Raw genomic sequence first — 13,388 nt, 5'->3', positions numbered from 1 at the left:
CCCCATGGAACCCGGCTGGGGGGATCCCCCTGCAGGGCCCCCTGCAGCCCTCCCCTGTGACCTCAGCTCATCTCCATGGACACGGCTCAAACACACAGAGCCAGCCCGCAGCAAGCTGGGAGCCGTGGGACCCGGGAAAACCTGGCAGCAGGGGAGGTCAGTGCCCTAAATTACCACATTTTATAATCCCAACTTTGTCCTTTTCCCATGGGGATGTGGGAATTCTCTGACGCTCACACATCCCCTGCACCAACCCCCCAAAATTCCCTATATCACTGCAGCCTGGGCTGGGATTTTGCTGGATTCATTCTGGTTTTCACCCATCTTCTGGAACTTTGCATTTTTTTTTCCTTAGGAATTTGCATGAGTTGTATTAGGAAATGAGAGAATTTGTAATTACAAATATTCGCTAAAACCATTAGACTTGTCAGACTCCAGCTTAAATCCTGAATTCCAGCATTCTACACTGGAATAAATAGTTCAGAAATTCAGCCAGTCCTGAAATTAATGCTTAGAAAGTGTTTAAAAACTTGAATCTCATTCAATTAATGCTGAAAAATATTTTTTAAAATAGAATCTCCTGAAATTGGGATGTGAGATACTGGTTTCAATACCTGAATGTCATTAAATTAATGCTGAAAAATATTTTTTTTAAAATAGAATCTCCTGAAATTGGGATGTGAGATACTGGTTTTGGACGGGAGGTACTGGTTTGGGATGCAGCTGCCTCTTTAAACACTGGAATCAGTGAGGGAGGAATGGGGCAGAATGGCACTTTTCCTCCAAACTGCAGGAATATCCCAACACTATGTGGCAAAAAAAGAGAAATCTTTAAAAATGTGCGTTTTTGTTTCTCTCCTGAGGCAAATCGGGTTGGGAAACGCAAATCCAGGAATGGCACCAAACAGTTTTGGGTCAAACATTGGAGCTGCTGGAGGAACCAGTTGGAAACTCAAGGGCAGTACTGGGGCAAAAACCTTCTCTCTGAGCTGATGTTTTTTCTTCTGTTTCAGTTTTTCAGTTTGATTGGGATATGGCATCCAAAACAAAGAAGAGCAAGGATGAAGAGGCACCCCAAGAAAGCAGCGACACAGAGGACCCTGTCCGGGAGAGGAAGCTGTACCTGCAGGGAGAATGCAGGATCCTCACACAGCACCTGGACACCTACCTGGGAAGGGCGGAGCAGCTCCTGCGGGGCAGCAAACACCTGGAGAAGGAAGCCCAGCGCATCCAGGAGCAGAGCCAGTCTTACCTGAGCTGCGGAGCAAAGCTCAGCCGGGACCCGCCGGGCATGGTCATCACCCTGAACGAGCAGAACTGCCGGGATCTGGCCCGAATCCAGGCGCAGAAGGAGCAGCTGGTGCCGCGCTACGCCGGCAAGGAGCAGGAGGTGCGGAGCGCCCTGCGGGACACGGAGGCCGAGGCCTCGCGCCTGGACACGGAGCTGGAGCAGCTGGAGCCCTGCAAGGAGCAGAAGGTGCAGGCGGAGCAGAGGGTGAAGGCGCTGGAGAAGGAGCTGCGCGTGACCAGGATCCGCTGTGCTGAGGAGACCCACGCCGTCAGGAGCAGGTTCCTGCAGAAGAAGGCCGAGTGCGAGCAGGAGTTCCAGCAGAGGATGCAGCGGCTCACCTGGGGGGCGGAGGAGGTGGCGCTGCAGGCTCTGATCCAGCACGTGGAGCAGGTGAAGGCCGAGAACAGGCTCCTGCGCCACGAGCTGCTGGGGCTCCTCCAGCACTGCCAGCTCCTCAGGGATGCCAGGACCCGGCTGCGGGACCAGCAGGAGCAGCTGCTCCGGGAGAACCGCTGTGCCCAGCTCACGCCAGCGCGCCGCCGCAGGGACAGCCTGCCTGCCAGGGCGGGCCACTGACCCCGAAGCACCCAGAGCACCCAAAGCACCCCAGAGCACCCCGAACCACCCCAAAGCACCCCAGAGCACCCCGAACCACCCCAAAGCACCCCAGAGCACCCCAGAGCACCCCCCAGCACCCCAGACCACCCCAGAGCACCCCAAAGCACCCCAATGAACCCCAAAGCACCCCGAACCACCCCAAAGCACCACAAAGCGCACCCCAGAGCACCCCGAACCACCCAAAGCACCCCGAACCACCCAAAGCACCCCAAACCACTCCAAAGTGCACCCCAAAGCACCCCAAAGCGCATCCCAAAGCACCTGGCCCTGACCTGCAGGAACCAAGCAGGGAAGCGACCAAATCCTTCTGCCAGTGGGAGCACTGAAGGCTTTGAGCTCTTGTCGCAAGGATCCATCAAATACATTTATGGGCTAGATCCATACGGATGTTCTCCTTCAGTTCCAGGGAGGAGGTGGCTGCCCCGGCCCTGGAAGGGCTCAAGGCCAGGGTTGGATGGGGCTTGGAGCAGCCTGTGGTGGAAGGTGTCCCTGCCCACGGCACTGGGGTGAAATGGAGAGGGCTTTTCCAGAATTCCATGAAATGATGACCCCAAAGCGCATCCCAAAGCACCTGGCCCTGACCTGCAGGAACCAAGCAGGGAGGCGACCAAATCCTTCTGCCAGTGGGAACACTGAAGAGCTCTTGTCGCAAGGATCCATCCAATACATTTATGGGCTAGATCCATACGGATGTTCTCCTTCAGTTCCAGGGAGGAGGTGGCTGCCCCGGCCCTGGAAGGGCTCAAGGCCAGGGTTGGATGGGGCTTGGAGCAGCCTGTGGTGGAAGGTGTCCCTGCCCACGGCACTGGGGTGAAATGGAGAGGGCTTTTCCAGAATTCCATGAAATGATGGTTTTCAGTGCAGCAGCTCTGGGGCTCTGCAGGAGGGAGGTGCCAGGGACCATCCCCGGGAGCTCTGGTGCCATTGGGAACAGGAGGGATCGAGCTGGAGCTCTGCTCCAGGCTCCAGCTGAGCTCCAGGAGTGAATTGTCAGACCAACAGAGGCTTCCCTGCTCACTCCCCACGCAACTGCCAGGGACAAGCCTGGGAATCAACTCACACACACAAAAAAACACCCCTAAAACAACAACCACGGCTATAAACTGAGGTGATTTCAGCCACCCCCGGGTTTGGCTGCAGGTGAAGGACTCTGGAGCATGGCATCCTCAAATCCCAGCATCCCCAAATCTCTGCATCCCCAAATCTCAGAATCCCAAAATCCCTGCATCCCACCAACCCAGCATCCCCAAATCCCTCCGTGTCAAAATCCCTGCATCCCAAACCCCAGCATTCCAAACACCAGCTGCTGTAGGCACAGCATCCCCAAATCCCAGCATCCTCAAATTCCAGCATCCCAAACCCCAGCTGCTATAGACATGGTATCCCAAAACTCCAGCATCCCAAAAATCCCTGCAGCCCAAATTCCTGCACCCCAAAATCCCTGCATCCCCAAACCCCAGCTGCTGCAGACACAGCATCACAAATCCCAGCATCCCAAAATCCCTTCAGTCCCAAAATCCCAGCATCCCCAAATCCCTGCATCCCAAACCCCAGCTGCTGCACACACAGCATTCCTGCCAGGAACACGAGATGGAATCATCAGCTTGGAATATTTCATGTGCAGTGATGAAAAACTCTGGAACTGTGTTTTCTCAAAGTTCTTTCACTGAAATAACACCTCTGCCAAGTGTTTTTCAGGGAAAACCAGGTTCTGCCAGCTGACAAAACTTCCAGTAACTTAAAATATTTAAATGCCAGTAATTTAGAATATTTAAAAGATAGAGACCAGGTGATTCCACAACTCCTTCGGCCACAGCCTTTGTTCCCCCAGCTGTAATTTGTGTAATTTGAATAGAAGAATTAGAACAGAGGATGTGTAATTTGAATAGAAGTGTGTAATATCACGTGGTGGAAAACTTTAAGGTTTAAGGTTTAAAGTTTTTTTAAGTTTGCCCAGCTGCAATGAAGAACTAAAGCTCAGCAGCACAGCTAACGAATCCTTCTCACGCTTCACAAAAAACCTGCACAGATTTTAAAATCTGCAGTAAATCAGGCAAATTCTAAACATTTTCCTCTCACTGTTGCTTGATCCCACACAGAGCTCCCTGCCCTGCTGAGGGCCAGGATCAGCTGCATCCACAACTCATGGGAATGCCATTTTAGCTCTATCACAACTCAGGAATTCCCTTATGGCTGAAATTTTTAACCCCCAATAGCGAAAAGAGACAATTTACAAAAACAATTCAACTTTCCAGCATGTGGTGACATACTCCCAGATGTGAACTGCTGGCACTGCCACAGTTTACTGGTTTTATTTTGCCATTTAACATTTTGTGGCACGTGAGAGGCTTGAGGCCACTTAAAAGAACCACCAGCAAAGGCATCAGCAAAAGGAGGTTTGGAATAAAAGCAAAACCACGACGAGGTTCGTGGGCAAAGCTCGCTCTGCTGCCCACTCAGGGGTTAAAGCACAGAGACAAAAATCAAACACTGGCCAACCTAAAGCTAAAATCACCCCAGCCTGACTCAGCCCGCATCCAAAGGGTGAAGGATCCCAGGGGAACATCCCCAAACAGAGCTGAGGAGCTGGCAGGGACAGCACAGGGATAAAATGCTTCTAAAATCATGGAATATCAGGGGAGTTGGAAAGGAAGGATAGCCCTGGTAGGCCCTGGGAAAACATGAGGCTGCGCCTGTATAATCACTTAATGATAAATGATATCACTAGATGCAATGATTCTTTGGTAATTGGATATAATTATTGTTTAATCGTAACAAGAATCATGAGAAATTATGTTTGGGGGGGTTTGATGAGAATTACAAAAATCCATGATTGGATGAAATCAATGTATTCAATAGAACAATATAAGTTTAATAATTAATATGTAGGTATATAACGATAAGGGTATAAAAACGTGTTCATCCTTGTGAAAAATGTGTATTTTATTATTGGCTTTTTGCAAATATTAAAATGAATATTGTATGTGTTATGTTAGAAAGCTATGCTGAATTAATTTTCTTAAGTAGTGTGTTAAATATAGTTTTAGGTTATATCATAATGTTAAAATAGAAACTGTGCTATGTAAGATACTTTTTTAAAAAAGAGGACTCGCACTGAGACAGCAGCCACAGGACACCTGAATCTTTCAGAGAAAAATAATTTATTCCTCTCCTACCGAGTTCTTCCCATCTTGCTCAGACACCATCAGGATTCAGAGGAAGAAGCCGACACTGACCAGCCAGAATCCTTTGTTTGAATGTAATTTATGAGATGTATGAATATGCAACAGGCTGTTGCTTTTAAGGGTTAATCCTCTGTTAATGTGTGTCCTTTTTCGGGCTTACTTTGCCCAGAAAGAGGTACCCGGACTGTCATTAACTCTTTGTTTTTATTGTCTTGTATTGTCCTAATCTCAGCTGTTCAAATTGTTATTCCTCTAATTACATTACTATTTTTATAACCATTTTATTGCTATAAAACTTTAAAAAATTTAAAAACAAGTGACTGGTGTTTTTCACAATCCCGGTTTGGGTCTGCACCCCTGGCACCCAGAGCTCTTGGATTTAACAAATCCGTGATTTTGTGTTCCTGACAGCACAGGGGGTGCACAGGTGCAGGGACAGGGTCACACCTGCGAAAAACGCCCATCGCTTCTTTAAAATGTTAAAAGTTTCATCGCAATAAAATGCTTATAAAAATAGTAATATAATTAGAGTAATAACAATTTGAGCAATTGTGGTTAGGACAATATGAGACAATAAAAACAAAGAGTTACAGACGGTCCGGGTACCTTTTTCTGGGCAAAACAAGCCCGAAAAGGACACACATTAACAGAGGATTAACCCTTAAAAGCAACAGCCTGTTGCATATTCATGCACCTCATGCATGATGCATGAATTCCATTCAAACAAAGTATTCTGGCTGGTCAGTGTCAACAATTTCCTCTGAATCCTGATGGTGTCTGCAGGGCTGAGCGAGGCAGGAAGAAGTTAGTTTCTTCTGATAAAGGGGCAATAAATTATTTTTCCCTGAAAGGTTCAGGTGTCCTGTGGCTGCTGTCTCAGTGGGAGTTCCTCATTCCTTTCTTTAAAAAAATATCCCACGTACATAGTTTCTATTTTAGTTTCCCTGAAAAGTTCAGGTGTCCTGTGGCTGCTGTCTCAGTGGGAGTTCCTCATTCCTTTCTTTAAAAAAATATCCCACGTACATAGTTTCTATTTTAGCATTATTTTATAACCTAAAACTACATTTAACACACTACTTAAAGAAATTAATGCAGCATAACTGTCTAACATAACACATACAATATTCATGTTAATATCAGCGAAAAGCCAACCATAAAATGGACATTTTTCGCACAGCTGTGAGAAACGCCCCGGGGCTCCGGGAAGGGCTCGGGGAGGGCCCAGGGGTGTTGGTTCTCCAGCACAGCGAGGGTGAGGCCCCTGCAGGGAATGCTCCAAGGCTCCCAGAAGTGTTTGCAGGTCGCAGCAGAGAGGCTGGACTTTGGCCACGGTGGTTTTCCATCTGGGCCAGGAGCTCTCTCTGGGAGTTCCACAGAGACAATGTTCCACTGGGGCTGTTCTTCAGGCAGGAAAAATGAGTTCCCAGGGCTGTTGGTTAAAGGAGGAGCTGGTTATCCAGCAGGAATTGCTGGGAGCAGGCTGTGCTCCCGATGAGCTCGGAGGAGCTCGGCACAGCGCTGCTCCTGGGGGTCTGGGGGCGTTTCTGAGACCACGGAGCAGTGGGAAGGGGGTGCAGCACCCCGCTGTCCCTGGGGCTCCGCATCCCCCTGCTCTTCCTGGGGGTCCAGATCCAGCCTTTCCTCTCCCAGGGCTGCCCAGCTCTCTCCCTGTCCCTGTCCCTGTCCCAGCTTATTTCAGGCAGGACATCTTCCCCGGCCCGGGCTGCTCCAGACACCTCCAGCCTGGCTTTGGACCCTTCCAAAGATGGGGCCACCACAGCTTCTCTGGGCAGCCTGTGCCAGGGCATCACCACCGCCACAGGGAAGGGTTTTATAGGAAAGATGGGTGGTGACGTCTTTGAAAAATAGCTCAGTGGGTTCGGGTCTTTAGGAGAAGTTGCTGTCAGTGTCTTCAAAATGGGTCTTGATGTCTCTACAGACATGAAGTTTGTCACAGATCCTTGGTGGTTTGACCAGAAAGTTTGAAGTCCTGAACTTTCGGCTAATAAGAGAAATGGGTCCCCACAAAGTCTATTCCATACTCCAGACAGCCTGGACTTCTGAACTTTGGGAGAAAATGTCAGGTTCAAGGGGGATGTGGGGTAATTGTTTTGGGACCGCTGCACCTTCCTGGTTGCTCAGCCCATGGAAAAAGAGAGAGGGCAACATGAGGCTGGGAGTTTGGGATAAAAGGAGGCTGTGCCCTCTGATACCTCGAGAGAGAAACCCCACAGGGGTGTGGCTGTGGAAACTCTGTCCCTTTATTCCAATCAAGTTTCAGGACTGCTTTGTGGACACTTGGCTTTTCACAGTGTGGCTTTTCCTCACATGCTGGAGGTGCTGGGTAGATCTTAAAGTCTGACTGCCAAAAATGATAAAAGGATGTGAAAGAATTTACAGAGGACAGTAAACGTGGCTTGGAGCAGTGGAGAAAGAGATGAAGGGAACGGTTTTTGACAAGTTCTGTAACACAGAAGGAGCAATGCCTTACGAAAGTGAAAGTTCGAGGTGAGGTCGTGGGATATTGGGGCACTCATTGAAATGGCTTCCTGATTACTGTTCAGGAATTCTCCAGGACAATAAGGGGATTTCCAGAGAGAGGTGGAGCCATGCCACCTATTTACAGCAAAAATGCTGTTTCTGTATTAGATAGGAAACCCATTTTAATAAATATTTATAATTTTGCTGGATAAATTCCGTGTGGCAAAGTCCCCCTGAGCTGCAGGACCAGCAGAGATCTGCTGTGAGTCTGAGCTGATAGGGAATCCCAGCTCTCTGATACCTCCAGTTCCACCAGGGAGTTCACTCCGGCCGATTTCGGTATTGGGGCTGGGGGGACTCCAGGGGACCCCTGGGTTTGGGCATATGATGGTGGGATTGGGATTGGGATTGCTGTCCAGCGGGGACACTGGGGGAGTCACAGGACTGGGAATGGGGTCTTGGGCTGCTCTGGGGGAAAATGGGGGGGGGGCACAGGTGAGAGTGGGATTGGGGGCATGGGGGGGCCTGGGAGACACTGTGGGGGCAGGGCGAGATGCCAGGATTTGTGCTGAGGTTCTGGGGTGACACTGAAGAAACTGGGGACTGGGACTGGGAGTGGAGTCTGGGGACAGGCCGAGGGGGACAATGAGGAGCTCAGGGAGTGACCCCAGGATTTGGGTTAGTGTCCTATGGGGGCTGAGGGACTTGTCATCAGGGGAGTAGGGTTGGGCTTCTGGGGGCCCATGGTACTGTGGGATTGGGGTCCCTGGGGGCTGGGAGACATTGGGGAGGCATAAGTAACCCCAGGATTTGGGGTCAGGGACCCCAGACATGCCCAGGGGTCTGCTGGCCAGCAGTGCCTCCCTTCCCCCTGGGCTGACCCCACTCCCCTGCCCAGTCCCTCACTGAGGAACCCTCCTCGTGTCTCCTCTGTGTCCCCTCTGTGTCCCCCAGTGTCCCACATCAGTCAGAAAGGAGGCAGGGCGAGGATCGAGCTGCGCTCCACCGGGACCTTCAGCAACTACAACTGCGAGTGGCTGCAAGGTGACAGCCTGGGGTGATGGGGACACCCACTGTGGCCATGGGGACACCAACAGTGGACATGGCACACCCATGACAGGGCACAGAGGGTGGGGATACTCACTGAGAGTGTGGGGACAGGGACACCCCATGCTGGGGACACAAAGTTTGGGGACATCCATTGTGGGCATGGATACAGGAACACCCATGACAGGGCACTGGGATGGGGACCCCCACATCTGAGAGGGGACAGGGACAGGGACAAAGACAGGGATGCCCCCATTCCAATCCCGTCCCTCCCCACCAAAGGCAGCGCTGTGGGGATGGGCCCTGTGTGCTGGATGTGGGTGGGCTGGGAAGCCCCATGTCACTCCCTGAACCCCTGTCACTCCCTGTCACCCCCCATGTCATCCCCTGACTACCCCTGACCCCTGTCACCCCTAAGCACCCCAAGACCCCCCTGGCCTCCCTGGTGCCTGTACTCCCTGTGCCCTGCCTGACACCATGTCACCTGTCACCTCATGTCACCTCTCCTGCCACCCCTAACCTGCCATTATGGCCGTAACTGATGCCCCCACTCCTCCCATGATCCCCCTCATGCCTCTCTTTGTCCCCCAGGTGGGAGCGTCCCCAGGGCTTCCTTCCAACTTGGAGGACTCCTCCTGGCCACCACGGCCCTGGCAATGGCCACTGGAATTCTCTGAGCCACGAGGCCACTGTGGTCTCCGAGGTCACTGTGGTCACTCCGGCAACCATGGCCACCATGGCACCAATGTCACTCTCATCACTGTGGCCACCACAATCACCAAGACCACCAGGACCCTCAGAGAAATGAGGCCACCAAGGCTACCAAGGCCACCACTGACACTATGGCCACCATGGTCACAATAAGCACCAAGGCCACTGTGGCCACCACAACCACCAAGACTCCCTGAGCCACAAGGCTACCACAGCCACAGGGACCAAGGCCCTTGTGCAAAGCAATTCAATTAAATGATTCTATCAAAACAATTCTCTTAAAGAATTCTGACAAAGACAGCAAAAAGTGACAATTCCTAAGCGGGGCTCAATGTCACTCCCCAGAACAACACTTGTGGGAACGTCTCTTTCTCCCAACCTCAAGGAGGATCCTTGGGGAGCATTCCCTTCCCGAGGGAGGTTTCAAGCAGGAACAGGCGAGAGGAATCTCTGAGAGGGGACTGGACATTCCCAGGGTCAGGCCACTCCTTTGGGCAGCTGGGTGGTAGCCAGGACACCCAGGGCCCTGTGCTGTCATTGGTACACAAAAAGCTCAAAGGAGAGGAAATCCCATGGGACATGTGAACATCAGGGCCATGTATGAGTTACAGAACACGTCTTTCCACAGAAGTCCAAATCAAAGGTCATTCTGGGGCCTCCTTTGTGGGGGAGACTTCAGGAGACCTGTGGGGTGCTCTTCCAAACAACTCTGCATCAGCCAGGATTGGCCCAGGTGAATGTGGGCCATAGCAGTGACTGTTCTTCTCATCCAAGTGGCCAAGAAATCCAATTTGGGACAAAAGTTCATGGTATATACTCTGCTCTCCATAACTGCAAGAAGATGTGGAACAAGGAGAGGAGCTCGATGTGTTACAAAGAGCTCTGGAACTGGCAGCAGAAAAAGAGCAAACAGAGAAACTCACTTGCCATTTGCTTCGAGAATTGCTCGAGATTATTTACGGGAAAAGTGCTGGTTTTGTAGTAGGTAGGAAGTGCATTTTGATGAATATGTATAAGTATGATGGATAGATTCTATGATGTAAAGTCCCCCCTGACCTGCAGGACCAGGAGAGATCTGCTGTGAGTCCAAGCTCATAAATAATTCTGCCTTTCTGGTACCTCCACTTCCATCAGGGAGTTCACTCCGTCCGATTTCGGTATCAGGGGCTGGGGGCCTTTGGGGACACCTGGGGGGGAGACGAGTCCGTGGTATCGGGATTAGGGCCCTGGGGGGAACTGTGGGGGACCCTGGGGGAGAATGTGACATGGGACTGGAATCCTGGGGGAAGCTGGGGGACACTGGGGGACATGTCACTGGGATTTGCTGGGCTTTGGGGGGCATCGGGGGGGAGGGGGGGCTGGGAGTGGGACTGGGGCCATGGGAAGGCTGGGGGACACTGCAGGGGGCAGGGGGTGATCCCCAGATTTGGACTGGGGTCCTGGGAGGGAGTGAAGGGACACTGGGGAAGGACTCAAGACTGGGAGTGTGAAATTTTGATCCCTGGAGGGACTGGAGGACACTGGGACATCCAGGAGTGACCCCAGGATTTGAGATCAGGCTCCCAGGATGTGTACAGGGATCTCTTGGCAAAGGCTACCCTCCCCCTGGGCTAACACCACCCTCCTTCCCCAATCCCTGACTGAGGGACCTTCCCTGTGTCCCTCCATGTTTCTCCATGTCCCCTCAGCATCCTCTCAGTGTCCCATCAGCGTTCTGCCACGTTCCTCAGTGTTCCCTCTGTCCCGCAGTGTCCTCTCAGTTTCCCAGTGTCCCCCAGTGTCCCACACTGCTCATGGTGGCCTCTCCCCTCTCTGGATCCCCTGCTTTGGACCCTGGCACTGCTGGCAATGACCACCTCAACCGTGGCCATCACCGTGGTGCCCCTGGACATGGCCTGGGACTCCTTTGATGACCAGTACCGGGGCTGCCAAAAAGCCATGACCGAGTTTTTGCCAGCCCTCAACCGCTTCAAGCTCCAGCAGAATCCTCTGTTCGCCCGGGTCTGGGTGAAGGCTGCGGCCGAGTGGTGGAGGCGGGGGCCCCCTGTGACCCCCCTGTCCCCAGCCCAGGCCGTCGCCCTCATGACCTACACAATGAAGGACCTGTACAAGGAGTTCAACGATGCCGTGCGCACGGCCGGGCGCTCCCGCCAGGAATACCGCGACAACTTCCACTTCAAAACGCTGCACTTCCTGCTGACCGACGCCCTGGCGACACTGAGGGACGCTCGGGGACCCCGATGCCACCATGTGTTCCGGGGGGTGCGCGGGGTGCGGTTTGAGGGGCGGCGTGGCGACACCGTGCGGTTCGGTCGATTCACATCGACATCGCTGCGTAAAGAGATCGCTCAGCAATTTGGGGCAGACACGGTGTTCCAGGTGCAGACGTGTTACGGCGCAGACATCCGAGAATTCTCCTCCAGTTCTGGTGAGGAGGAGGTGCTGATCCCGCCCTTTGAGACCTTCGAAGTCACCGGTGTCACCCAGGAAGGGGACAGGGCGCTGATCCAGCTCCGCTCCAGCGGGACCTTCAGCAGATACAGCTGCGAGTGGCTACGACATGACATCACAGGGAAAACCCGGAGGACAGGGACACCCTCTGTGGGTATGGGGACATCCCTGATAAGGCATGGGGGACAATGACACCCACAGGTGATGGGGGACAGGGACAGGGACACCCATGACATGGCACAGGGATGGGGACCCCCACATCTGGGAGGGGCAGGAGCACCCCTTCCAGAGCAGGTCAGGGACAGGGATGGGGAAAGGGGCAGAGACAGGGACCACCCTGTGCTGACTCTGTCCCTGCCCTCTGCAGACCAGCTCTGTGGGGACAGGCCCTGCGTGCTCAATGCAGGTGGGCCAGGACCACCCTGACCCCCCCGGCCCTCTCACACCCCCCTGACACTGCTCATGGCACCCCCTATATACCCCTGACCACTGTCAGTCCTAAAGCCCACCATGTCCCCCCTGAAACCTTTTGCTCCCTTATTACCCCACTGCCCCCCTGACACCCCATCATCCCTAAAGCACTCATGGCCCCCTGACCACCAATCCCCCTCCTGGAACCCAGCCACTGGTCACCCCCACCCCTCCTACCAGCCACGGGCCTCATCTCTCCTCACCCTGTGTTACCGACCCCTCTGAAACTGTGACACAACCCACGGCCCTCCTGGCCCCCCTGATCCCCACCCCCATGGTCCTCCGTCCAACCTGATCCCCCCTCATGGCCCCCCCTGTACCACTGTAATCTCTGACCTCTCTCTGACCCCCATCCACCCCCTCACCTGCATGGACCACTCATCCCCCTCTTTTTCCTCCAAGGTAGGAGCATCCCCAGAGCCCCCTCCCACCTCAGAGGGCTCCTCCTGGCCACTACAGCCCTGGCAGTGGCCACCAGGATTGTCTGAGCCACGAGGCAATGAAGGTCACTGTGGTCTCCACGATCACCAAGGCCACCAGGACCCTCAGAGAAAAGAGGCAACCAATGCTACCGAGGCCACCACTGCCATTTTCCCTGGGTGAAAAAGTGGAAGAGGAGAAGAGAAAGAGAAAATCCTACCTGCTCCCCACCCCTCAACATTTCATTAACTGCCCTTTACTTCTTTGGACATTCATTTATTTGCATTCTTGCCCAAATTCTGTGTTTTCCCACATATTCAGGATTTGAAGCCAAGCAAATTCTATTTCCACATCCCAATTAGTTCAGCCTAGAAAGAAATAAGAGGAATGTTTCTTTACAAACAGATTGTGTGGATCTGGTGGTAGTTAAGGCCTGGGACTTGTAGATAAGGAAGTGACTGGAGAAACTATCAGTTTCAGAAAATGTTCCTCATTGACATGGACTGCAGCTCAGCCAAGGTCCTGGGAAATTCCTGAACTTTGAGAAGAAGAACAAAGACTTAACACACTTAGGAATAATGATTTCCCCACTCAGGGTGAAGTTAAAGCTCATTTTAGTGGTCATGTGTCTGTGTTACAGAAGAGCAAGGTGCATAGCAAGGGGGATGTTCGGTAGCAAGTCTGCACCTTCCAAATACCTCCGCCAATGGGGA

The 13,388-nt window shown here is 52.6% G+C and overlaps 2 protein-coding genes across 2 annotated transcripts; both read left to right on the top strand.

Moving 5' to 3' along the window:
* Positions 1-1,033: 1,033 nt before the first annotated feature.
* Positions 1,034-1,932, top strand: CCDC166 (coiled-coil domain containing 166). Its single transcript, XM_041406117.1, has one exon. The coding sequence runs from the start codon at positions 1,034-1,036 to the stop codon at positions 1,865-1,867; it is 834 nt and encodes a 277-aa protein (XP_041262051.1). The 3' UTR covers positions 1,868-1,932.
* An 8,138-nt stretch (positions 1,933-10,070) lies between these two features.
* Positions 10,071-12,743, top strand: LOC121336737 (erythroblast NAD(P)(+)--arginine ADP-ribosyltransferase-like). Its single transcript, XM_041406115.1, has 3 exons — positions 10,071-10,142; positions 11,083-11,891; positions 12,656-12,743. The coding sequence occupies exons 1-3, from the start codon at positions 10,071-10,073 to the stop codon at positions 12,741-12,743; spliced, it is 969 nt and encodes a 322-aa protein (XP_041262049.1).
* The last annotated feature ends 645 nt before the right edge of the window (positions 12,744-13,388 follow it).

The sequence above is a fragment of the Onychostruthus taczanowskii genome, unplaced genomic scaffold, assembly GCF_017590055.1.
Source record: "Onychostruthus taczanowskii isolate IOZ18803 unplaced genomic scaffold, ASM1759005v1 scaffold240, whole genome shotgun sequence".
Lineage (NCBI taxonomy): Eukaryota > Metazoa > Chordata > Aves > Passeriformes > Passeridae > Onychostruthus > Onychostruthus taczanowskii.
Note: the sequence above shows the minus strand (reverse complement) of the source record. Positions and strands in the feature narration are given on the sequence as shown.